Source organism: Danio rerio, chromosome 9 (assembly GCF_052040795.2).
Source record: "Danio rerio strain M-AB ecotype USA chromosome 9, GRCz13ab, whole genome shotgun sequence".
Lineage (NCBI taxonomy): Eukaryota > Metazoa > Chordata > Actinopteri > Cypriniformes > Danionidae > Danio > Danio rerio.
The window spans coordinates 10,315,192-10,340,248 of record NC_141029.1 but is presented as its reverse complement, the minus strand read 5'-3'; the positions used below and the strand labels follow the sequence as shown (position 1 = coordinate 10,340,248).

Genomic DNA, 25,057 nt, shown 5'->3' with positions numbered 1-25,057 from the left:
AACACTGTCCTTCTTTGTGTTCAGTCCCTGTGCCAGTTGAATCGCATGGATGGACTGAAATTTGGTGACCCCTCAAAGGTCAAATTTATCATCTGTATACGGAGCACTGTCTTACCGTTTGATTATTACTGTATTATTAATAGTATGTACTCTTTTCTTAGACCAATCTACATTGAGAATAAGTATATTTCAGGACAAAAACCTTGGTAGTCATTAAAAGAATTGCACAGATCTTTTTAACTAATGGTTGACTTTCAACTGTGTTGCTTAATCACGAGATGGGTGTTTTGTGATGCATGTTGGGAAGATCAAGTATAGTGCGGATAGCAATAACCACATATGTATCTTATTAAACGATATATAAAAAGAATTTGCCCATTGTTTTACTCTTCATAAAGGGGATTTAACATTTGTAGAATACAAAATGGCTACATTCAGAATTCATAGTTTACATAGTATTTTACAAAGGAAAAAAAGATGATCAGATCTGTGAAACTATACTAAACAATAAAAAAGGACACAAATGAGCTAAAAGTATTATGCTTTCACTAAATTTTAGTGTGTATCTGTCAATCTCAAAATTTATATGGCTTGATGCACCAATTCATTTTTTTTTTCTACCAGAAAGGATAGTCTTCACCCAAAAGATAATTAGATGTACAAAATGCATAATTGTTTTTGGGAGGAAAATTTCTTAGCTTGTATTTACATTTGAACAAAAATTTTGGCAGAATTTGCCATGGGTATGACTAATTCCGGGCTTTACATGTAAATATATGCAGCAGGTATTGAAAGAAGTAAATATTATATGCAGCAGGTATTGAAAGAAGTATTGAACATGATTGAATACAGAAAACCTTTATTTTACAGAAAACAATTTGTTAAAGGTGTTGACAGACATCAGCAACAACTAAAGTAATGCTTACATGCAAAGAAAACGAAGTGAATTCATTTTATTCTAAGTTATGTGTAATAAAATGAAATGACACAGGGAAAAGTATTGAACAGTTGAAAGAAGGCAGGTGAAAAGGGGCATGAAAAGCCAAGACATATATTTGCCTATGTTTAAACTGCCAGCTACATAGTTCTCAACACAGTTCTCACACTCTCAAGCCACAAGTCCATTTTCTCACACAATGAAAGGGGATTCCGAAACAAATAAGCAGCTTAGGGTAGGAAGCTGTTTAAACCATATGTTGGAGGAAGTTTGGCAGGTACTGCCACTTGTTGTGGCAACAAACAAAAAAACGAAATAGAAAGAAACCGAAATGCTTCCACATATGTATATGTATGTGTATATGTGTGTGTGTGTGTGTGTGTGTGTGTGTGTGTGTGTATGTATGTGTGTATGTATGTATATATATATATATATATATATATATATATATATATATATATATATATATATGTGTGTGTGTGTGTGTGGATATATAAATATACATACATATATACATACATACATATATACATGCATACATACATATATATACATATGTATACATACATACACACATACATATACAAATAAGGCAGTGTTTGGTTTTGAGACACACTAGCTCATGCGTTAGGGATAATAAAAAAATATTAAAGGTTGTATGACAGGAGACAACATAGTGACACACTTTCTATTTATTTTGTTTGAACATGCAACAATATTTGCTTTTCATGACATTTTCCTAGAAATACAATACGAGAGACAGAGAGAGAAACACAACAAAACAATGACTACAGAGTAATATGTCCTTTATGAAATAAAATGCACATCACACACCAAAGATGACCCGGAGATCTGCTAGAGACAGTTTAGTGAATGAAGATCCAGTTCCGGACAAGACTTTCTGAGCCAGCTCTTTCTTCTTTTCCTGGAGAGAAGAGATCTTGTCTTCCACTGTACCGTCACACACAAACCTGTAAAGAGATTGACCATGATGCCATGCAATCAATCTGATTACTTGATTTCTGACTCCTATTCTAGGAGGATCTTTTATACTGCTTTAAAGTAGGGGCTCTATCTGTGCCCCTACTTTATTTCCACTGTATATGCTACCTCTGGGCACAATAATAATAAAAAAAAAAAGCCAATTTAAAAAAAAACTGAAGCACTGCCCATAGACTGCTCTGTCAGCTTGCTTAAATGAGGTCAACTTTTATTATCCTTAAATTAAAAAATGTGATCGTTTTCAGTCCATCAGAAAATATAAAAATCCTTTCATTTTAACAGAAATTTTATGGGAAGTTCTCACAGGTATGGAATCTGGGTGTTCTTTTAGATGGCTAACTATATTTCAACAAATCTCCACTGTGATCGACTGATGTGTTTTCATCAGCTCCGTACACTTACAAAAATAAACTTTCACACTGACACTTGGAGATGGCCATTCACGCTTTTTTTAAAATCACATTTTGATTACAGAAACTCTTTGTACTGTAGCATCTGCAAAACTCAAATTGCCAGTCTTCGATTAGTGCAGAATGCTATATTCCATTTAAAAACAGAAAGAGAGGGGCCACATTACTCCACTCTACACTTCACTGGCAGTCTGTTCTTTGTGCAATACATTTTAAAATTATATTATTTGCTTTTAAATTGCTGCATTGTCAAGCACATACCCATTTATCTGAAATGCTTCATGCCCACAAGAAGTCTAAGATCTTGTAACCAAAACCTTCTGTTAATCCCACACGTGTAGAAGTGACTGTGTATTCTCTTTGAGCCCATGTTGTTTTCATTGACCTACTAGAATCTATTTAGCCTGTTTTCATATCTTATTTGTGTTTCGATTTTTTAAAATCTTTTCAAATCACTCTTAGCTCTAGTTTTGATGCTTTGGTCAGTCTTACACATGCTATATAAAGGAAGCAAACTTGAAGTAAACTTCAACTTGATCTTTTCATATGCTACAAACTTTTTCATACTCAACATAAAACTGTGCTACATGGTATATTAAATGTGGTGTTCCTATCTCTTGTTTCTCTTGCAAGACTCCAAAATGTTACAGTGTTAATGTAAACATTACCACAGGCTGTTGGAAACCCAGCGCATTACTGCAGCATCAGTTCCTCACCTGTGAATTGTAACATCTTTAGATTGTCCCACCCTATAAATCCGATCACAGGCCTGATCCTCCAGAGCTGGATTCCTGTCAATAAAAGGCCAGTTAATATACACATTCATGTAGTCCCTCTGAAGCACTTCACTTTATTATCAGTTTGTAGTCTGAACTAAAGATGTTTTTTTTATCTTACTGTTCATTTAGTTCAGTTTTAAACATAATTCAAACATTTAAACAAGTGACAGAAATTGCTAATATTAAGTTCTTCTGTGCAGCACTGAAAATATGTAAAAATGCTCATTAAGCATCTTTCTTGGAAGTGTCTCACCAGTGCATGTCGATGAGAAACAGATGGTTTCCGCCAATCAGATTGATTCCTACACCTCCAGCACACAGAGACACCAGCATCACCTACAGCATAAATAACAATTGCTAATATTAGCTATTGATCTTTAGCCATCTGTGAGATTGAAGCCATTCAATAAATCAAAATGTTTGACCAATAAATTAAAATTTTTGACCTTCACAATGCAAAGGAACAATCCACACACCTGAGGTCCTTTAGGGTTTGTGTTGAACTCCTCTACTAGATCCATTCTGCGTTTGGGATTGACGGTGCCATCAATTACTGCAAACTTCAGACCCATTTTCTCTAAGTGAACGGCAACAATTTTCAGCATGCTGGTCCACTGAGACACAATCACACTGCCAAACAAGAAATTACAAAAACCCACTCAGAGAATCTCAAGCATTACAATATTGTTTGAAGAAAGACTGAAATAATCCAATTAATGACATACAAGGATTTTTGACAGTATTTTCTTTCTAAAATATGGTTTTGTCTTGCTTCTAGTCCAAATATCTCAAACTTTCAAATCAAGAAAACTTTTCTAGACAAGCTAAATTATTTTGTCTTGTTTTCAGAAAAAAAAGGCCAAAATAAGTAAGTTTCTCATTAGAATAAGCTAAAAAATCTGCTAGTGGGGTAAGAAAAATTATTTTGCTTACCCCAATTGGCAATTATTTAGTTTGTTCTAAGGGGAAACGTACCTAATTGTAATCAGCTGTTGCTGTTTGTTTGTTTGATTTGGACTAGAAACGAGACAAAGCCTCAAATAAAAAAAAATCTGTTTTTGCAGTGTAGTGAGGAACGTTCTTTTAATAACTTTTTCTCAGTGGAAATCGGTCATGTTCTACAACCAACATATTTAAAATAAGGATTTATTAATGGGGATTTAATGTAATAGATCAGAACACATTCAAAGCTTTCGAAATTTAACTCAACTGAAATAGCGGCTGACATACCTTTTTTGATCTTTTTTTCTAATTTCTTTCAATTCTGTCAGAATGGATGAAATCTGAAAAAAAACAAAGTGTTATAACATATATCCCAGTTAAAGTTTAGATTAACGCGACACTTTAAATGAGATAGAATTACATATACAAACAAAAATATTTAAAATGTCCATAACACTGCAGCTGTGATGGTGGCCCAGTCGGTAGCACTGTCGCCTCACAGCAAGAGGGTCACTAGTTCGAGCCTCAGCTGGGTCAGTTGGCATTTCTGTGTGGAGTTTGCATGTTCTCCCAGTGTTCGCGTGGGTTTGCTCCAGTTTCTCCCACAGTTCAAAGACATGCGCTACAAGTGAATTGGGTAAGCTAAATTGGCCATAGTGTATGCGTGTGAATGAGAGTGTATGGGTGTTTCCCAGTGATGGGATGCAGCTGGAAGGGCATCCGCTGCATAAAATATCTGCTGGATGAGTTAGCGGTTCATTCCGCTGTGGCAAGATTAATAAAGGGACTAAGCCAAAAAGAAAATGAATGAACGAACAAATGAATGACTGCTGCCGACAAAACTCACTTATTTGTTTATTAAGGACTACATGTGGTCTGCTGAGAGAGTAATTTGTTAATATATATTGTATATATTTATATGTTGAGGGATGCCGTGGCGCAGTAGGTAGTGCTGTCGCCTCATAGCATAAAGGTCGCTGGTTCAAGCCTCGGCTGGGTCAGTTGGCGTTTCTTTGTGGAGTTTGCATGTTCTCCCCACGTTCGTGTGTGTTTCCTACGGGTGCTCCGGTTTCCCCCACAGTCCAAAGACATTTGCTATGGGTAATTTGGGTAGACTAAATTGTTAGTAGTGTATGAGTGTGAATGAGTGTGTATGGATGTTTCCCAGAGATGGGTAGCCGGCAGCTAGCTCTCTGCAACTCTCACATGGTCGCCCACTGAAGCTAAGCAGGGCTGCGCCCGGTCAGTACCTGGATGGGAGACCACATGTCTGTTAGTAGGTGTTAGTGAGGCCAGCAGGGGGCGCCTAACCTGCGGTCTGTGTGGGTCTTAATGCCCCAGTATAGTGATGGGGACGCTATACTGCTCAGTGAGCGCCGTCTTTCGGATGAGACGTTAAACCGAGGTCCCGACTCTCTGTGGTCGTTAAAAATCCCAGGATGTCCTTCGAAAAGAGTAGGGTTTAACCCCGGCATCCTGGCCAAATCTGCCCACTGGCCTTTGTCCATCATGGCCTCCTAACCATCCCCATATTCAATTGGCTGCATCACTGTCTCCTCTCCACCAATTAGCTGGTGTGTGGTGTGCGGTCTGGCGCAAAATGGCTGCAGTCGCGTCATCCAGGTGGATGCTGCACACTGGTGGTGGATGAGGAGATTCCCCCCACTGTGTAAAGCGCTTTGAGTGTCCAGAAAAGCGCTATATAAATGTAAGGAATTATTATTATTATTATTATTGTTGCAGCTGGAAGAGTATCCGCTGCGAAAAAACATATGCTGAATATTTTGGCAATTCACTACACTGTGGCGACCCCAGATTAGAAAAGGTACTAAGCCGGGAAAAAAAATAATGAATGAATATTTACATTATATTTATATTATTATTGAATTTTTACAGCAAACATTTATGAAAACTTTACTGCCAACCGCCACTGGTACTGACTCTTTAACTAAAATTACTTTCATAATTTGCTTAAAGAAAAAACTGCATACTGGACATACACTGACCACAGCAGTGTGAGGCAGAGCATGTTCACCTTAGTGCTTTCACGAGTGTCCTGGAAGAGCTCAGAGGAGAAGTGGCTGCCGTTGAGGGAAACAGTGTCTTTATTCTCAGAGTCTGAGGGTTCAGACAGAGACAGAGCACACAGTTGCTCTTCTAGAGACAGAGCCACACCGTCAGCCTGCAGCTCCGACTGATCCAGAGTCTGAAGAAACATACACTGTCTTCAGTACATGAGTGTGTGTAAATTGGTGCAAGAGAAAGAGGAAGCGTGACCTTCTTGAGCAGAGACAGGTGACAGCAGCACTGTCTGAGTCGCAGCAGCAGTGACAGGATGTGAATGGTGCTGGAGGCCTGAGGCTGCTGAGAGGAAGACTGAGAGTCCTGCTGAGACATGCCAAACTCGCGCGCAACTAAAACACAAACAAACAAAATCTTTGCTGCCTTGTTGGACTAAATGTGTAAATTAACATTCAGCACATTCCCTGAATGATATTCAACTTTAACCATACCCATGACCCTAGATAACATACAGAGCTGTGGCAACAAAACAAATTGTTTGAGAAATTGATTCTGCATTGATTCTGAGATATTCAAAATTCATCACTATACTCTCTTGAATTGAATTCTGAGCCTACTGTTTAACAGCAAATGGTGCTCTAGGATAGTTTTTAACAGTGAATCAAATGTACACAAGGAGCAGTAATTGACTTAACTCATTTCCATCTTTATTAATGATTATTTCAGGTTCAAGTGAGATTTGTAAGAAATTTGAAGCAAACCAATTATGGCTGTTTTAAAAATATTTCTAATAACAGATTTATTTTTTCTTTTGCCATGATGACAGTAAATAATATTTTACTAGATACTTTTCAAGACACTTCTATACAGCTTAAAGTGACATTTAAAGGCTTAACTAGGTTAATTAGGTTAACTAGGCAGGTTAGGGTAATTAGGCAAGTTATTGTATAACAATGGTTTGTTCTGTAGACTATCGAAAAAATAGCTTAACGGGGCTAATAATTTTTACCTTAAAATAGTGCTTAAAAAATTAAAAACTGCTTTTATTCAAGCCGCAATTAAACAAATAAGACTTTCCTCAAAAGATCAAATATTGTCAGACATACTGTGAAAATTTCCTTGCCCTGTTAAACATGATTTGGAAAAAAATAAATAAATAAATCAAAGGGGGTTTAATAATTTCAACTATAGAAGTCAATAACTACCAGTTTCCAACACCAGTAAATGATGACAGAATTTTCATTTTTGCTTGAACTATATTCTTAATTAAGATTACCATCTAGGGCTGCAAATGGATTGCTCAACATTTAATTAAATCCAAACTTTTTATTCTGCTCTCAATCAAGGAGAAACCCTTGATAAGAACATTTCTACAAACAAATTCTTTCAGAAAGTTCTTTTCAATTATACTGTTTAATTAACAATGATTTTTTCATATAACTAAGTAAGTTCTAACAACTGGTTATGATTTGTATTGCTAAAACAAGTCATAGGTTACAGGAATGTATGTTGTTTACTAACTTTTGTTGGTTTAAATTAATTATGTTTTTATACAAAGTTTTATTCTGTAATCCTATATTTCTAATTATAAATAATTGCCACATACTGATGTTGTACTGTTTCTTATGCTACATTTCAACACATTAAATAGACATTGATACACAAATGTATGCATTTTATAAACTACATTATTTAGCATTACTTTGTGGAAATAAATTGATGTCCACAACAGAAGGTTTTGAACAGAAACATGATGCAAAATGTCTCAATTTCTTTTTAAATACAATTGTACTTTACCGTTTATTAACAGGTAGAAATAGATTTTAAAAGATGAGCCTATTGACTCCAGAACCAGCAAAATTCTAGAATTAAAAAGCCCCGTATTTGTGTGCTTTGGAGCTTGCCATAAAAGTGCTTACTAGAACATGACAGATTTAGTGGGAACATTATTTACATTCACTAAACAAAATAAAGAACAAACACAAAAATAAAGAATTAACACTAAATCTTCAGTTAAATTCTCCTCAACTGCTAATCCTAAAGAACGACAGAGATTACCTTTCTCAAAAGGATTACTGGTGTCCCCTTTTTTAGTGTTTCCGTCTTCATGTCTTTTAAGATAGTTTTGCAGTGTGGACCTGAAAGGGTATGTACACAAAAGTTCAACATATAACAAGTCAGTTTTTAGAGTATTTATACATAAAAGACAGTTTCAAAGCATCTTTTTAAAGCAATACTAAAGTGCCATTATACAGCACAGTTCAATTCAGGGTTTAATCTGTTCAAGTTCATTCATTATGAAACAATTTTAGGTGGCATTTAAGTTTGGTGTCATCAAATCAATGTTTGAGCAGATTAGTTGTGTATTACACCCAAGCTAATTAAGCAAAATACAAGTAGTAAGGAATACGAACTCAACAGAAATAGCAGCTGACAAATATGGACAGAACAAACTTTGAAAGAACAGACAAAAAAATGTACAGAATAAACAAACAGACAAGTGTACAGTGACACAACATACCTGGATTGTGCAAACACAACATCATATACAGCCTGCTCATCTTCAGACAGTTTCAAACGGTGAATCTCACATGTCCGATCAGGCAGAGACACCTGACATAGAAACACAAAATTCTTCAGGTGGCCAATGAATTTAGGCGTATGTGATTACAGCCCCCTTAAATAACCAATATGTACAGTTTTTTGAATACTAAAAGTGTTCAAGTTTCTGAGAACTATACATTGCATCAGTGTGTGTACCAGTGGTTTTCCAGTAGCATCCAGCTGGTCTTTGGTCCTGCGAAGCAGCAGAGCTCTAGTAAGGATATTTAGTCTCTCTCCTCCTCTTTTTGAGCCATTATCAACCTGAGCCTTCCACAGTTTATACTCATCAAATGGAGAACACCTCAGAAACCTGAAGAGCATGTGCAAGAAAAACAACTGTGATTCTCTGACCAAAATAAACTACTACGATAAAGTAGTTCAAGTATTGTGATAAAGATTTGTTTTGGTTTTTAACTCTTTCCCTGATAATGTTTTTATTATTCTATTATTTTTTTAAGTAAAAATTATCCTAATTTGAATGCAGGTAGGTTTCATCAAAGATGCAACATTTTTGACATAAAACAGAGAAAAAATGATCTAATCTTCATATATTGCATTAATATAGTGCATTTTCATGACATTCATTCCTTAATTTTCTTTTCTGCTTAGTCCCTTTATCAATCAGGGGTCACAACAGCAGAATGAACCGCCAACTTATCCAGCATATGTTTTACGCAGTGGATGCCCTTCCAGCCTCAAACCAGTACTGGGAAACACCCATACACTGCAAAAAATGCTTTTCTTACTTAGAATTTTGTCGTGTTTCTAGTCTAAATATCTAAAATTTCTTATATCAAGAAGCATTTTGTAGACAAGCAAAACATATCGTCTTGTTTTGAGAAATAATATGCCAATATTCAGTGAGTTTTTCCGTAAAACAAGCAAAATAATCTGCCAATGGGGTAAGCAAATTAATCTTGTTTTTTCTTTTGGCGTAAGATTATTTTGCTTACCCCATTGGCAGATTATTTTGCTTGTTTTAAGGAAAAACTCACTTCATTTTGGCATATTATTTCTCAAAACAAGACTATATGTTTTGCTTGTCTAGAAAATGCTTCTTGATTTAGGAATGTTTAAATATTTGGACTAGAAACAAGATAAAAAGTCTAAGTAAGAAAAGCATTTTTTGCAGTGTACACACTAATACACTATTGCCAGTTTGGCTCATTTAATTCACCTATAGTGCATGTCTTTGGACTGTGGGGGAAACCGGAGCACTCGGAAGAAACCCACGCCTACACGGGAAGAACATGCAAACTCCACACAGGAATGGCAACTGATTCAGTCAGGGCTGGCTGTGAGGCGATCATGCTACCCAATGCACCTTCATGCTGCCCATTTTCATGACATATATAGTGTATTTGATTAATAATTTAAATTTTAGTATATTTTGCACACTCTGCCTTTAATGATGCTTCATTCCAAAATTATGATGAAATGATGAAAGAGTTTTGTTTGGTCATATGACAATAAACTGATCATACTTGAGCAGTGAATACATGTCCAGCAGGTTGTTCTGAATGGGGGTTCCAGTAACAGCCCAGCGGGATCGGGCTCGTAGCTTACACACTGCCATGGACGTCTGGACTTTAGGGTTCTTAATGCTGTGGGCCTCATCGAGAATCACACGTGCCCAGGCTACACGTAAAAGAGGAGGCAGATCTGAAGCCTACAAACAGAAGCACAGCAACATCTTAGGGGTGTCAAGTCCAATCTAAAACATCTTAGCTAATTAAATTAATCACTAAAACAACAATGTCACGATTCATACCACATGATCAGAGTCCTTAGAGGGTTTCTCGGCATCCTCCTTCTGCACAGGAATCTCCTTAGAGACCAGGCTATAAGTAGTGATCACTACATCATGCTCAGCAAGTCTGGCGGAGACAGATTTACAAGAGGATGAGAGATAAAGCAAAATGACACGAAAAGCAAAATGTGAAAGAAAGAAAAAGAAAGGCTGATTGGTAAACCTGTAGCATACAAGTATGTACAGTGACGTTAGGAAGTACTTATTACACTTAAATTGTGAGAATACTTTTGTAAAAGTCAAGTCAAAATGTAAAAAATATCAATAGCAATAAAAAACCCAGAAGTGTTTGTGTTCCACTAAATCCACTAAAAAGCCTCAGGAACAAATTGGTGGATTGAAAAAAAATAAATAAAAAAAATAAAGGTTGCCAAATTGTTTGTTATTAAGTACTGTTGAGGTCACATAACTCTCTTTCACTTGACCCAACCCAGTGTGTTCCTTACTCTAACTTTCTCTGTGTGAAGGTTCATCAAATTCATCAAGGATTGCTTACATCTGTTTTATCTTCTTATGATAATCATTATGATCATATTGCCGTTAATTGGTCAGTAAGCAGTTTTTCTAACTTTGAAGTGCCAACAATTGATTTTATTATGAAGGAGAATTTTTTTTTTTTAAATCGAAGACTTCCACCTGTTCACTTGATCCCCTACCGACTATTGTAGTTAAGTGCTGTGTTAATTCACTCTCATCCTTCATAACATCTATTGTCCGTTCTTCATCTACTGCTACCGTTCTTTCATCTTCAAAAACAACCTCTATCACTTTAATACTTAAAAAGATTGGTGCTGATCCCAATGATCTAAACAATTATAGGCCAATTGCCAACCTTCCCTTTGTTTCCAAAATACTGGAAAGAACAGTAGCAGCTCAACTTCACTCACATCTGCTTACTTATAAGAGCACTTTCAATCTGGATTCTGCCCCAAACACAGCACAGAAACAGCCCTCACTAAGGTTGTTAAAGATCTTCTCATAGCTGCTGATTCTGGCTGTTTGTGTATTCTTTTAGATATCACTGGTGCTTTCGATGCCATTAATCATTCAATTTTACTGGATCGACTGGCCTCAATTGGAATCGCTGATAAGGCACTCTGTTGGCTTGTATCTTACTTAAGTGCCTAAAAACAGTTTGTCCAAGTAAAGAACAGTCGCTCTGATGCAGGCTCAGTCACTCATGGTGTTCCTCAGGGATCTGTATTGGGTCCTCTTTTATTTATGTATTATCAACATTTTACCTTTAGGTCGTATATTTCATTCTAATAGCATAAATTTTCATTTTTATGCTAATGATACACAAGTACTGAAGTGCTTGTACATGCTCTGGTTACATTAAGGACTGATTATTGCAATTCCCTCCTATCTGGTATCCCTCTTAACCAACTTCAAAGACTACAGTTAATCCACAACTCAGCAGCTATAGTAGTCACCCGCTCGTGTGCTTTTGAACACATATCCCCAATTCTCTTTCACTTGCATTGGCTTCCTATTTTTTATCGTGCAAAATAAAAATAAATGAATAAAAACTTACAAAGCTCTTCACAACCTGGCACCCAATTACCTCTCTGATCTTCTTCACTGGTAAACTCCTCTGCGCTCACTGAGATCTTCTGCGGCTGAACTTTTATCAGTCCCAAATGTTAAGATAAAATCATTTGGTGGCAGGCCTTTTAGCTGTATAGCACCACAGTTTTGGAATTCCCTGCCGTTAGATATTTGTCAGGTGGACTCTATCTCTAATTTTAAATTCCAGGTTATAACCTTTCTGTTCAGGATTGCTTTTAATGATTTTCTGGTCTACAGTTTTTTCTTGGTTGTTTACACACAATTACTTGTACTTCAGACACAATGACTACATCATGTAACTGATGCACCAACCCCCTGAACCCATTATGCTAAACTACAAGCACAATTACTGCTTTACACTCAAATTGCAGGTTTAAAACACTTTTTTTAAAACACTACACACAATTCTCTGCATTTTGCACACTTTTTATGCAGAAAATCTCTCGTTTTCACAAGGAACACACTGTCATTCAGAATTGTAAAGTCAGTTGTCCTACATTACATACTAACCCATCACTTAGGTAAACACCTGTCACACAGAATTGCAATTTAGAAATCAGAGCTCATCTGGTTTAATTGGTTCACTGCCCACCCACATTTTTTACTTGTTTATCTCCCTCTATATTCTCAATTCCTCAAACCTATTGAGACATTTTTTTCTGCCTGAGGATGGAAAGTGTATGACCGAAATCCCCACTCACGTATACCCCTTCTCCAAGCTATAGCAGTTGATGATTTTCATGGCTGGATTGACCATGCAGGGTGACATTTACAGACCAAAACAGAAAAGAGGATGCAGTATAGTTTTTTTTTTTTTTTTTTACTGTAACTGTATTCCGTAAATCCTTTTGTTGATGGGTAATGTAGACCACATTATGTGCAATTTTGTGTTGGTTGGGATAAACACTGTGTACACTGTTTTTGTGGGGAAAATACAGTAAAATATATGTGTATTTTGTATAAAAACAATATACTGAAATATTTTACAATGCACTTCTGTAGGCCTATACTGTCTGTAGTGAGTGTAACACTAAACAAAAAAAGGCTTACAGTAAGTCATTCTGATGAATGGAGAAAAAGTGGTCAATGTGTTTTACATTAAGCACATCAGTGTTCAACTGTTCTTTTATGTAATGTCTATTTATGTGATGGTTTGTGTGTGTCATTTGAAAACAAAAGACCTTTTTGAGAAGAAATAACAATGTTTTGAACGTGGTTTCATTTTGCAGAACAATTGGAGAGTTTTGCCCAATGTGTGTGCGTTTTGTGATTTGTGTGTAGAGTTCTGACAATATGAGACCTGCTTTTAGAGAATGTGTGTAAACAATTGGAAAAAACTGTAATTTTATATTTATTATTCTTCTGTCTTGCTTTTTATAATGTGCCTGTGACTGTGATATTGTAAAATGTCCTTGAGTGCTTTGAAAGGGCCCTATAAATAAAAGGTTTTATATTATTATTATTATTATTATTATTATTATTATTATTATTATTATTATTATATATGTTGAGGCAATTTTACATGCAAATTAAAGTGTCAAAGTAATTTTAGGCAGAATATCTTTTAGTTAGGCATTAGTGTTTTGTTGGTAGTGTGTAATCATGCATGCGAGACCTACACACTTGCACTCCTCTGTCGATTGGGGCCGTGGTATAAATACACAGTTAGACGACTGCTCTTCACGCGCTTTTCAATCTCCTTCTTCCAGTGATGCACCAGAGAAGCAGGACAGATGATCAGCGTTCCCTGGGAAGCCACTATGGATGAACCTGAAGAAGAAAATTATGATACAGAAAATCCAGCATCTTTGACAGTTATACCACACATCAGAAACACTAATTAAATTAGATTAAAACTGCATAATATCTAAGTGTGAGAGCTATTAATCAGAGATCGATACCATGTTTAGAGATCCACTCCTCAAGTTTCTCATCCTTCTTTTTCTGAGACAGAATGAGGGCGATCATTGTGAGGGTCTTTCCCAGGCCCATGTCATCAGCTTAACAAAAAAAAAAAAAAAACTATTTTATAACATTTCATAAACTGTGGACTCATGTTATTAATTCTGTAATTATGTTACTATAATATGGATTATATAACTACTTTAATACTTGTATCATATATATGAAAAAGTATACATTTTAAACATAAATTAACTGTATGTTTTATAATTTTACTATGAATGTATAATTGTAAGAAAAACCACACTCTGGGCATATTAATGTGAACAGCAACCTAAACTAGCAAATGAGTTTAAACTTTTTTTCTAGCACTATAATGATGTGATGATGAGGCTTCATTTGTCACATACACAGTTACATGCTGTGAATTTTGCCCCCTCCAACTATACACAAACATCACACATTTCAGAAAAAGATAAGTCAGTCGAGAGGTAGCACAGAATGCCCATAAAGGGTCATGACACCCCCTATTTTCTGTTTAAGTCTACCTCAAAATTTTTTCAAAAGATGCATCATAATGGGTGTAGAGCTCCGTAAGTAAAGGGCAGGAGTGGTTGTGGCCAGCAGGAGAGAAGGAGGGGAGCGAACAACTGTTATCATTTAGCTCACAAAATGAGACAAACTGTGAGGAGACCCATGGTTTTATAGTTTACAAAGTTAAAATGCAAAGAAATAAACAGTAATGTAATGCTCTGCTACATTTGTTATTCGTAATTCCATATACACATATCCACAATTTATATCATAATAAAAATAATCGTGTTGTTCATATAAACACAATGGGAACTTTTCCCTCAATTCCTGCGTCTGAATCATAGGTCTGAATACAGACTCAGTGCAGAAGGTCTCTTGCTCTGTCTATTTTAACCATTAGCCCTGCTGCTAATCTAGAGGATTAAGGCAAACACAGCAGCACAGCAATGTCTCTAAATGTGAACGAACTCCTGATAAAAGACAACAACCACCATTCTCCAATTCTCGTACTGCTCTCCTGACAAAATGCTTGCTGCACACAAACAGCTTTGCTGTATCGGCCCTGACAGCATTGCGGGGAAAACATGCAACAAGCCCGTGGATCATGGAAAAAAACACATCCGACCCTTTATGAACAGTTAAATACTGTGTGCCTTGGGTCCGTGTCTCACAGCTTGGCACTAATTAAAAAAATATAAATACATGATTAAAAAGCAGGGTCTTCTCATATGATAAGAAAACTCCGCTATGAATAATAATGAGAAACCAACGCATCATCTATGCACTTGCAGTTTTGCACTACGTCGCCGATTTTGATCCTGCCCCACAAAACATTTTAAACCCGAAGCTGAAATTAGCTGACAAAAGCTCAAAATTATCCAGTTTTCCCCACAATTAAACCTAACAGGTGCTAACACTGTCTTAACTGGTGCTCAACACACACAAATCTGTTAAAATCTTAAAAAAGAACTCAAGGGTTTCGTGAACATTTAAAGTTAAGTAGTGTGAAAAAAAGTTCCGACTGTCTGTCTGTAGCTGTTTATCTGTGGCCGTAAGGGTGATTGTCTATCTGTACCTGTGTGTTTGTGTTTGTGTGTGTGTGTGTGTGTGTGTGTGTGTGTGTGTGTGTGTGTGTGTGTGTGTGTGTGTGTGTGTGTGTGTATCAACAGGTGTCCTTGAGACAGCAAGGTGGAATTCAGAGCATCTAGTTATCATGTACAGTGGTCAAACAGTTAATCCATTTAGTTACACTCTACTGTATTCTTATTTTCTCACAAAAAAACTTTTCTTATTGACAAGTATCTGCGTGTTTAATTACATTTCAATTAATGACCGATTGAGAAAACACAATAAACACAGATCTTAAATCCAAAAATTTCCAGGGTTCCCACTTTTAATATAATATCAAACTCCCTGACTTTCACTGTCTAAAAAGCTTATAATGACCAGAAATCAGGATACTGTTGTGTTTTACATAATATTAAAATTGTTCAAGCTTGAACAGCCATTATGAAAGCAACAATAAGTAATTTACCTCAGATTTGAAATATAATAAAAAGAAACAATACTACTTAGTCAAACAACCAGCCTTTGACACGGTTATTTAGTAGCCAAAGCTCTTGAATTTTTTACTGAAGGCTTCTGAAAAATAGTTATTACAATGGGCAAAATGTGACTAACAAAAGTCCCTGATATTCAATGACTTTCAAAAAAAAAAAAAAAAAATCCCTGACTTTCACTTTCTGAAATCTTTTTTTAAATTCAAATGACATTGCAGCAGCTAGATGACCCATGGGAACCCTGCATCGTTTTTTAAAAAGGGCACAAAGCATTACCCAGAATTCCTCCACATGGCTTCTGTGTCTCTCTCCACAGCAGCCAGGTCAGAGCTCTCTTCTGATGAGGCAACAGCTCCACCTGGTGAAATAAGTTCATCATAACATCCATGGTTAAATAAATAGTATAAAAAATTTAAAATGAACAGCATTAAATATAGCATCAAAAACTTGAATGTGAAATGAATAAACAATAAATTTAAATGAATAAATTAATGTCAATATGTTGACGCGATTTTCCAAAAACATCCTCCTATGTATTATAGTTTTTATAAAATATTCTGATGTTAAAGCATAAGATCACCAACATATAGCTTTGGTTTATGACAAAGATAAACAGTATATTGTAAAACATATATGCTAATAAAACACATCTTAAAGTTGACCATGCAGTCAGTTTGAATGAATGAATGAATGAATGAATGAATAACAGAAAAACGCTGTTTACAGGCTGAACTGACTGACCTTGAGTCCTTTGGGATCGTGTGCTTCTGTGTTTTCTGTGGGGCAGGACTCCAGCGAGTCATGCAGATGGTCGATGGCCTCAGTGGTGGCATTGCGGACAGCCAGCAGTCTGTTCTCAGTCATCCTGCCACCATAGAAAGCCTGGCTCTGAGGATTCACTGCTCAGATAAATGGCCAAATCAGCACATTTATACTCTTACTAATAAAATGGACACCGAAAGCACCAATTTGTAGGAGAAGAATGAGATTAAACACAACACCTCCAAACATCTGGGAGTAGCCTTGGCTGAGGTTCAGGCCCAGTGAAGCACTGGAGGATTCCTTTAGCATGGCAGCTGGAGCTGTGGGCAGCAGAATGGTTCCTCCAGGACAACTGAATGGATTGGAAAAGCTGTGTGCGGTTTTATGTTCTGCCTCTGCTCTGTCTTTATCTTGAGACTCTGTTTTAAAACAATGGGATGATTTCATTCATGTTTCAGTACATTTAAAGGGGTGGTCCGGAATGTTATTTTAAGGCTTGGTTGTGTTAATAAGATGCAAAGCAATGTGTGCTCATGTGTTACTTGAAGGAAATCATGTTATTTTTTTCATATATCTCACTTTGATTATACACAGCTACTCAGCTAACATGAAAACGAAAGGCCTCTGAAAGGCCCGCCCTCAAGTGACTCTGATTGGTTATCGTCATATTGTGCTGTCATTCGCGGATCGGCTCGACGTCACGAGTGAAAATTGGATGCGGCTCCTTTAAGAGTGTTTGTGTGCCATTGTGTGTGTGTGTGTTTATTTGTGTGCGTGTGTATACTATGAAGTATCTGTAACACGAAAAGCGCATGTGCGTGGGACCGATGTTTATTGTTCTTTTTCTCTCATGCTCGGATTAAGTTATTTTCTGTGGTGACACTGGTGACAGAATAAAGCACAAGATGTGACATGAGACCTGTGTGAGCCTGGATTAATTTGTTTTTGCTGTTACACTCCAGTTGGAAGAGCATTGCTGTATTTTTTGTAAATCAACACGTTACAGGACGTCTTTCACGCATATCCGGAATATGCTTGTGTAAGTAACATGAATCGTTCACTTATCTTTTGCGACTTCATTGTCTGAGATGTAAAACGCATGGAAAAGCTGCCTGTGTAGAGAAACACTGCCGTCTCACACAGAGAGACGCACATGCTGGTCAAGAGTGCATGTATGTGTGTGTGTTAGTGTGTGTATGTGTGTGTGTGTTTACAGCAGTTTGACTGATAAATATGGATTTGTAGCTAAATCGTTAGCGGTGGTGAACATAATTTCCTGCTGTTTACATCTTTGTTACAACATACCGTTAAAGCTAGACAATGTGCATGTCATGATCAATTTTAACAAACAAAAACACTTACTGGTCGAGTTTTAGAGTTCACAGCATCTGAACTGGGAGAGATTCTGGAAGCTGCGTTTTGTCAAATCATGCTTGCTATATAATTTATAGTTCTCTGGAAAATAATTAATATTAAACTGTAAGCACTTCTGTGTTTGGGTCGTGTCATTTGAAAGCCCAAATACATAAACGGAGAAGCTCTGTGGAATTAGCAGGATGGCATTTCTCCCTCTGCAGAAACATTACCGCGCCTCTGGCCACGCCCCTTACCTGCGCAGTGTAGGTGCGCAATAAACAAACCTTTGTGATCTCACAGGGAGGGAAAGTATTTTTTGTAGTCCCCAAAATTCATTCATTGTAGGCTTTGCTAAGCTAACTGTGTAAAAATCAAGGTCTCCTTTTGCATTGAACTTTGAGTATTTTACATTCAGAGATGCTGTTAATGTTCACACAGCTACATTACAGATTAACTAAAGTTTAAAATGTGATATCGTAGAGGACCAACCCTTTAAGAATATGAAGGAGGAAGAATTATTCATTTAGAAACATCGTGTCTTGGGGTAGTTGCAACATCCATATACTGTACTGGAACCTGAACTAACCTTGAATGCCAAACAACAACAAAAAAATTTATATATTATATGTCATAATTTAAGAGACTTGCACAGAGTGTGGCCTTTACACAATAATGAGAGATTGCATTTGTGTGTGTATATATATATATATATATATATATATATATATATATATATATATATATATATATATATATATATATACTCATATATAGATATGAGTGAGTGGAGGGCCCTATGAATCTGCCATTATACGTCTTAGTGACATACAATGGTGATAGGTTAAGGCAAAGGGGTCATAAAAGAGCATGAGAGAGGACTTGGGGATACATGAGAACTATTTGTGTCAGAAAAGCATAAAATGTATAAAACCTGTTGAAACTGTGATATCTGTTTGAAATGACAGATACTGTATGGGCGAAAAGACTCCAGTCTAGATGTTTGAAACATAGACACTAGTCATGATTACCTAATGTGAACTGAATGTGGAAAAAGAGTAATGAAAATGTTAGATCTGTATATTATATGGGCCAACAAGAAGAAGGGGCTTTGAATAGGGGTCATCAAGAAATAGGAGCTGGGAGAAGCCTGTTTAACCAGTAAACAGCTGTGAAAACACAAAGATGGGAGAAAGCAAGGATAAAGGCTATAGCAAACTTGTGGGACATTAGATTGTCCTGGAGTGAGACTAGAGATGGGTATGCTTAAAGTATATATTTATATTATTATATTTTATATAATAAAGTATATTCTTCTAACATTCATAACCCCCAGTCTGGGCTTGATTCATTAAGAAAAAAGCCAGAAACCACGACAGTTTCCCCCTTAAACGCAACTTTTGTAAAGCATCTGCTTCACATTGTTGTGTCAGAATCTTTGTAAAACGGGCTACAGCCATACTTTAGAATGCTTAGTTTAAGCAAATTTGATGACACGATCATGCCGGTTAAATGTGAAGGGAGTCGCTTCGGCTGTGCTGTCCTGCGAGGGTTGTGTGCGCGCATGCGCATTTCCTAGCAACAAGAACAAATGCCTAAACACTGTTGTCCGTATCCCTCAGTTGTTCAAATGTTTAGAGATGGTGTGACCAAAGTCACTGTGAGAATTATTCTTTGGTGTGACTCAACGCATACCTGTGGGCGCCTTTGATGTATCGCTTGATGCTTCTTATGTCATTGTTGCAGCACCAGTGGCCACTAAATTAGGCACCGAAATGCATATGCTGATTCAGTGATCCTGCTTGTAAGACTGTTCTCACTCTCAGCTCACATCATTCAAAAGAAAAGGTCCACATAGTTCACTGATAATGTCAACAGACTGGACTGTCTTAGCAATGGGCTAAATGTAAATCAGGACTAAGCAAAATCGTTTCTACTTCATAATTAATGTTCTCAACTCACAGCAATACAACTTTTCAATGAGTGCAATTGTTTGGATTCAATACTTTATTATTATTATAATTTTCCAATTTCCATTTTTGTAATGCTTGTATTTTGGCTTTTTTTTTTGCAGTCCTTTTAGAATCCAATATGGAAATATTTTTTTCTTTATTGTCATTGATTGTTTTGAAATTCAAATAGCATTAACATGCCTGTGTTTTTATTTCTGTAATAAATATGGCTGTCAAGAAAGAATCTTGATGGTTTATTGTGGCTATGTTGTTTACATGAAGAAATCTGTGTTACAAGTTAAACAAAAATTAAAATAAAACATTTAAACCATATTTTGAATTTAAATAGTTTTTGTCTTGCGTTTACATTAATTTTACATTTGAATAGACGAAATTGCAAGTTTCAGTATTTTAAATGTGATTAATCGCAATTAATTGCAACAAAAAAGTGTGATTAATTAAATGTTTTTTAATCGATTGACAGCACTAATATATACATATATTTTAGTGTGTAGTTGAAGTTCATTCAAATTTGATGAAAGGTTTTGATCCACTTCAAATATTAAGTACTGCATGTACATATGTGTGTGTGTGTGTGTGTGTGTGTGTGTGTGTGTGTGTGTGTGTGTGTGTGTGTGTGTGTGTGTGTGTGTGTGTGTGTGTGTGTGTGTGTGTGTGTGTGTGTGTGTGTGTAATCTCACCAGAAACTGCAGTCAGGCTCAAAGACTCCAGAGCCTCTTCCAGATCCTTCACCTGTCTCTTTAAACGCTCCCCTTTATCTGGCAGAGCAGACACATTTACCACTGAAAGAGTGGCCTGGAGGATAAAGCACCCACATAGAGTTAAAAATAACTAGTTCAGTCTAAATGTTGAGAAATATGAGAAAGCATTAAAGCATTAAAGTAACCTTCTTCTGCTTGAGCTGGGTTTTGAGCTGGCTGTGGAGGGCTCTAGGGTCTTCAGACTGACCCTGAACTTTAGAAGCAATCTGGAAACCAGGGTACGAAGTGATTGTTTTCTGAACAGGTACAGCTGGAGTTGGAGCACTCTGCTGTGATGGAGGCTGTACCGAAATCAGCAGAACATCATCGTCCTCATCGCTCCACTCACCGAAGCATGCTATTCCACTCTGGTCCTTATTCTTACTCTGATTTGGTTCTATCTTCTGAACATCAAGTGCTGTGGGCTTTTCAGAAACTGTCCCATTCTGTGACGTGGAGCAAGAGGGTGACTGGCTTTGAGTTTTATCTGAACCTGATTTTGAATTAGAAGTGCTTTGCTTGTTTGAGGTTTTCTTGTCAAGTCCAGGTGAGCTTTTTGAAGGGCTTTGTGCAGAGCCGCCGGTTTTTCTAGGACTCTGCTCCTGCTGGTCTTTGAGGTTGTTCTCAGATTCAGTGTGCCCTTTATCATTTTCCTTCACAGGGTTTGAACTCTCGGGACATGTCTCATCCTCTGCTGTGCTCTTCGGTTTCTCATCATCAGACACTCTCTTCTTTATCTTCATCCCAGTGGGAAGCGTCTTGTTTCTCCAGGACTCTGAATCTGCAGAGTCTCTTCTCTCTGTGTCACTATGAACAGCAGGCCCTTTCTTATTATTCCCTTCTCTTTCTGTTGTCCCAGTTCGCTCATCTCTTTTTTTATCACGATCCTCCCCATTCGCATGTTTATTTTCATCATTGACCTCTCCTCTGTCTTTTTCAGCATCTGGATCACTTCTGAGTTTTAAAGCCTTGTCTTGTTTTATCTTGACCTTGAAAGGGTTTCTGACCGGAGTCAAACTTGAGGATTGAAGATTTTCCAACAAATCAGTTTGTCGATCAGGATCCTTCTGCAAGACGATGATAGAACAAATTAATTAAGGAAAGACAGACATTTTGTTATTTTATAAACAAAACATCTGATTTAATTATACTGTATAACGTAAACATCAATATGCAAAACATTCATTAAACATGTTGTTAGAAACAGTTGTACCTCTTTCCATGGAACACAACCGCACCATTTCTGTCCCTCTGTTTTTCCAAGCATACAGCGATAAAACAACCTGACAATAAAAAAACAAAGTATTAAATGAATATTTATAATCTTTTCCTCTTTATCTTTTATTGTTTATTTTATTTTTCAATAACAGGGATGGTTTGTAGATTTAACAAATGTGACTACAAATCTCCAACAAGATCATCTCATGCTCATAAAAATAGAAAGGAGAATCCTTTTGGTTTCATGAACAATAGTTAGTTTTAGTTCCTTTATTAATTTATGAAGTACAATGAAACAACAGTTGCTGACCATTGTGCTGTACAAACCTAAAAGCAAATGATCAAAAATAGACAGCAACAGATAAAACAACATAGAATACATCCAACATACCACACAGAATCAACGATAAACAACAGGACATCAGACAGGTACAATGGGATCAATTTTCTCCCAATTTAAAAGTTCTTTTTAGGAGATGTCGTTTAGATTCCATCTAAACAAAGTTTTCTTGGAAATTACTCTAATGTACATAGCTAGCCCGTTCCACATTTTAGGACCTACTACAGAGAAAGCGCAATCTCCTTTTGTCTTCAATTTGGATCTGGGAACTACTAGCATTTTCTGGTTCAATGAATTTAAACATCTGCCAGAAATTATAACAGTAATAAGATTAGAGAGATAAGTCATATATTAAAATTTTAAACTCTATTCTAATTTCTAAAACATATCAGCAGCCAATTTAGGGAGCGCAGGATAGGAGTAATGTGTTCAAACTTGCAGGTGCCAGTAAGAAGGTAGCATTTTGAACCACTTGAATACGATATAGGATTGACCAATACCTACATAAATTGAGTTACAGGAATCAATATAAACTGCCTATACACTACACTAGATGATATTATAAAGACATGGATTAATCTCTTAAATTCCGCATGAGTTAAAAAGCCTTTCACTTTGGCTAATAATCTCAGATGGAAAAAATAGGATTTAACTACTGCATTTACCGGTTTGTCAAATAGAAGGGCAGAATCCAGCATAAAACCTAGATTTCTTACAGGTGGTTTAATGCAGTCGGATAAACTGTCCAACATTTGATTCAGCTTTCACAAGCCAGCTAGATGACCTAAAACATTTGCCTCAGTCTTCTTCTAATTTAGTTTTTAAAAAAAAGCATTTGCCATCCAAACCTTAACCTCTGTAAAATAGGCAGACAGTACACACTCTTATTTTGCTTGAAAGGCACATAGATTTGTATGTCATCGGCATAAAAGTGGTTAGATAGACAATACTTCCTACTAATAGTTTAGATAAACCTATAAGATTTTGTATGTATATATAATTCCTAATTGATTTTCCATATAATTAAAAGAAAAACTATTAAAAGAAGTTAAAAGATCAAGCCTTTGCAAATCTGTTGATACTGGACTCTAGATACCTAATCCATAATAGTATTATTAATCAACCTCACAAAATATACAACACAAGCCTTACTTGTATTTGTCCTGTTTTTCATTGTAAATTAGTGTTTGAAGTTCAACAACGGAGTCCTCATGCTGAAGGCAGTGTGATGCAGGGATTCTGGAAAACATACAGGACCTCAGAGCAGAGCAACACACTGGCTAATTCACACTTCATTTAAAAAGCAAAACCACGTAAAACTAAAATTAGGATGATGTTATTATCATGTCTATCTAAATGTGTGTATACTCACTGTGTAGGCAGTGTAAAATTGCAGGGCGTTGCATCACGCGCAGTGCAAACATAGAAACTTTTCCCCTTATTCGGTCCTTCCTTTACACCAGTTTTCAACAAACAGGTACTTCCTAAATAACCAAGTCGAATCAGTTGGTTTGGCTTGTGAAACAAAAACAAAGCTAACCAGATCTTTCACATTCATGTATCAAAATTCAGCGAAAGCATTAAAATTGACCTATAGATTGTATGAACTGCGTTCAAGGTAAAATTGCTGAATGCTAATCATTTATACTGTGATAAATATACATACTTACCGTGTCTTTCACACAAAACTCTTTCCATAGTGTTATGACAGCGTCAATTTTCTTTCACTCACCGGCTTCGCTTTTAGTTTTAACACAAACAGCCGCCGCCGTCGCGGTTTTGATGACGTATGATGCACTACAGCCAATGAACGCTACTGAAATAACATACTAGGCTCTTTTGAACCGCAGTCAAGGGAGCCGCCATATGAGAACAACCGGTCAAGCTAGCCGCCTCCTGTATTTTAATCAATGCACTTCTGTTTAGAGAACAACTTCAATTGTACAGAAGCTAGGGCAGCTAAAAACCTCACAGACATATTTCAGCGGTTATTGGCTAAATGTGTCTGCTAAAAAGAAAAAATACATTAATAAAAATTAAAAATGTACTTTTTAAAATAAATATGAAAATATAGATCACTGAAATAAATTTACTGCAGAGTTTTGGAGTCTTGCAAAAGTGTGCTAAATTAATTTAACACTGTTTGAATTCATGCTTTTTTCACTAACATTGATTTCTTTCGAGTTGACATTTATGCCAATTTACAAGGCAAAATAAATAAATAAATAAATAAATAAATAAAATAAATGAAGTCTGCAAAAACAGACTTTTTTTACTGCTATTGCTGAGAATTCTGCCATAGTTGACATGACATATTCAATTAATTCTATTTAAGAATGACCCTGGCTCAATTTCCATGCCAAAGGTAATTGGTATTTGCAGCTGAATATGGCAGAAAAGTAAAGGCAAAGTCCGCAAGAATACATCACTGATAATTTCTTGCTTTTTATTCATGTACTAATAAAAATTTCTTCAGAGTTGACAAGACATTTCTATAAATTTTAATTCAGGATGACCTTGACTCTTTCCATGGGAAATTCATTAGCATTTACAGCTGAATATGGCAAAAAAAATAAAAAAATAAAGTTAACGTATGGAGAT

At 36.3% G+C, this 25,057-nt stretch overlaps 1 protein-coding gene across 1 annotated transcript; it reads right to left on the bottom strand.

Moving 5' to 3' along the window:
* Positions 1-1,611: 1,611 nt before the first annotated feature.
* Positions 1,612-24,210, bottom strand: ttf2 (transcription termination factor, RNA polymerase II). Its single transcript, XM_087267489.1, has 23 exons — positions 24,127-24,210; positions 23,829-23,940; positions 23,609-23,695; positions 22,112-22,181; positions 21,045-21,965; positions 20,839-20,953; positions 17,072-17,251; positions 16,812-16,969; positions 16,347-16,428; positions 13,977-14,075; positions 13,695-13,845; positions 10,468-10,573; positions 10,181-10,365; positions 8,853-9,006; positions 8,614-8,705; positions 8,151-8,230; positions 6,348-6,484; positions 6,106-6,276; positions 4,359-4,411; positions 3,605-3,758; positions 3,382-3,464; positions 3,066-3,140; positions 1,612-1,908 (listed from the first exon to the last, which is right to left on the bottom strand). The coding sequence occupies exons 1-23, from the start codon at positions 24,152-24,154 to the stop codon at positions 1,764-1,766; spliced, it is 3,438 nt and encodes a 1,145-aa protein (XP_087123615.1). The 5' UTR covers positions 24,155-24,210; the 3' UTR covers positions 1,612-1,763.
* Positions 24,211-25,057: the final 847 nt, after the last annotated feature.

Excerpts from the sequence above, each read along its gene's own strand:
- ttf2 (XM_087267489.1), bottom strand. The coding sequence starts at position 24,154 with ATGGAAAGAGTTTTGTGTGAAAGACACG. Across the intron at positions 22,182-23,608 it reads GAAAAACAGGACAAATACAA|GTTGTTTTATCGCTGTATGC; the intron begins GTAAGGCTTGTG and ends TTTTATTGTCAG. Across the intron at positions 3,141-3,381 it reads TTTCTCATCGACATGCACTG|GAATCCAGCTCTGGAGGATC; the intron begins GTGAGACACTTC and ends TTTTATTGACAG.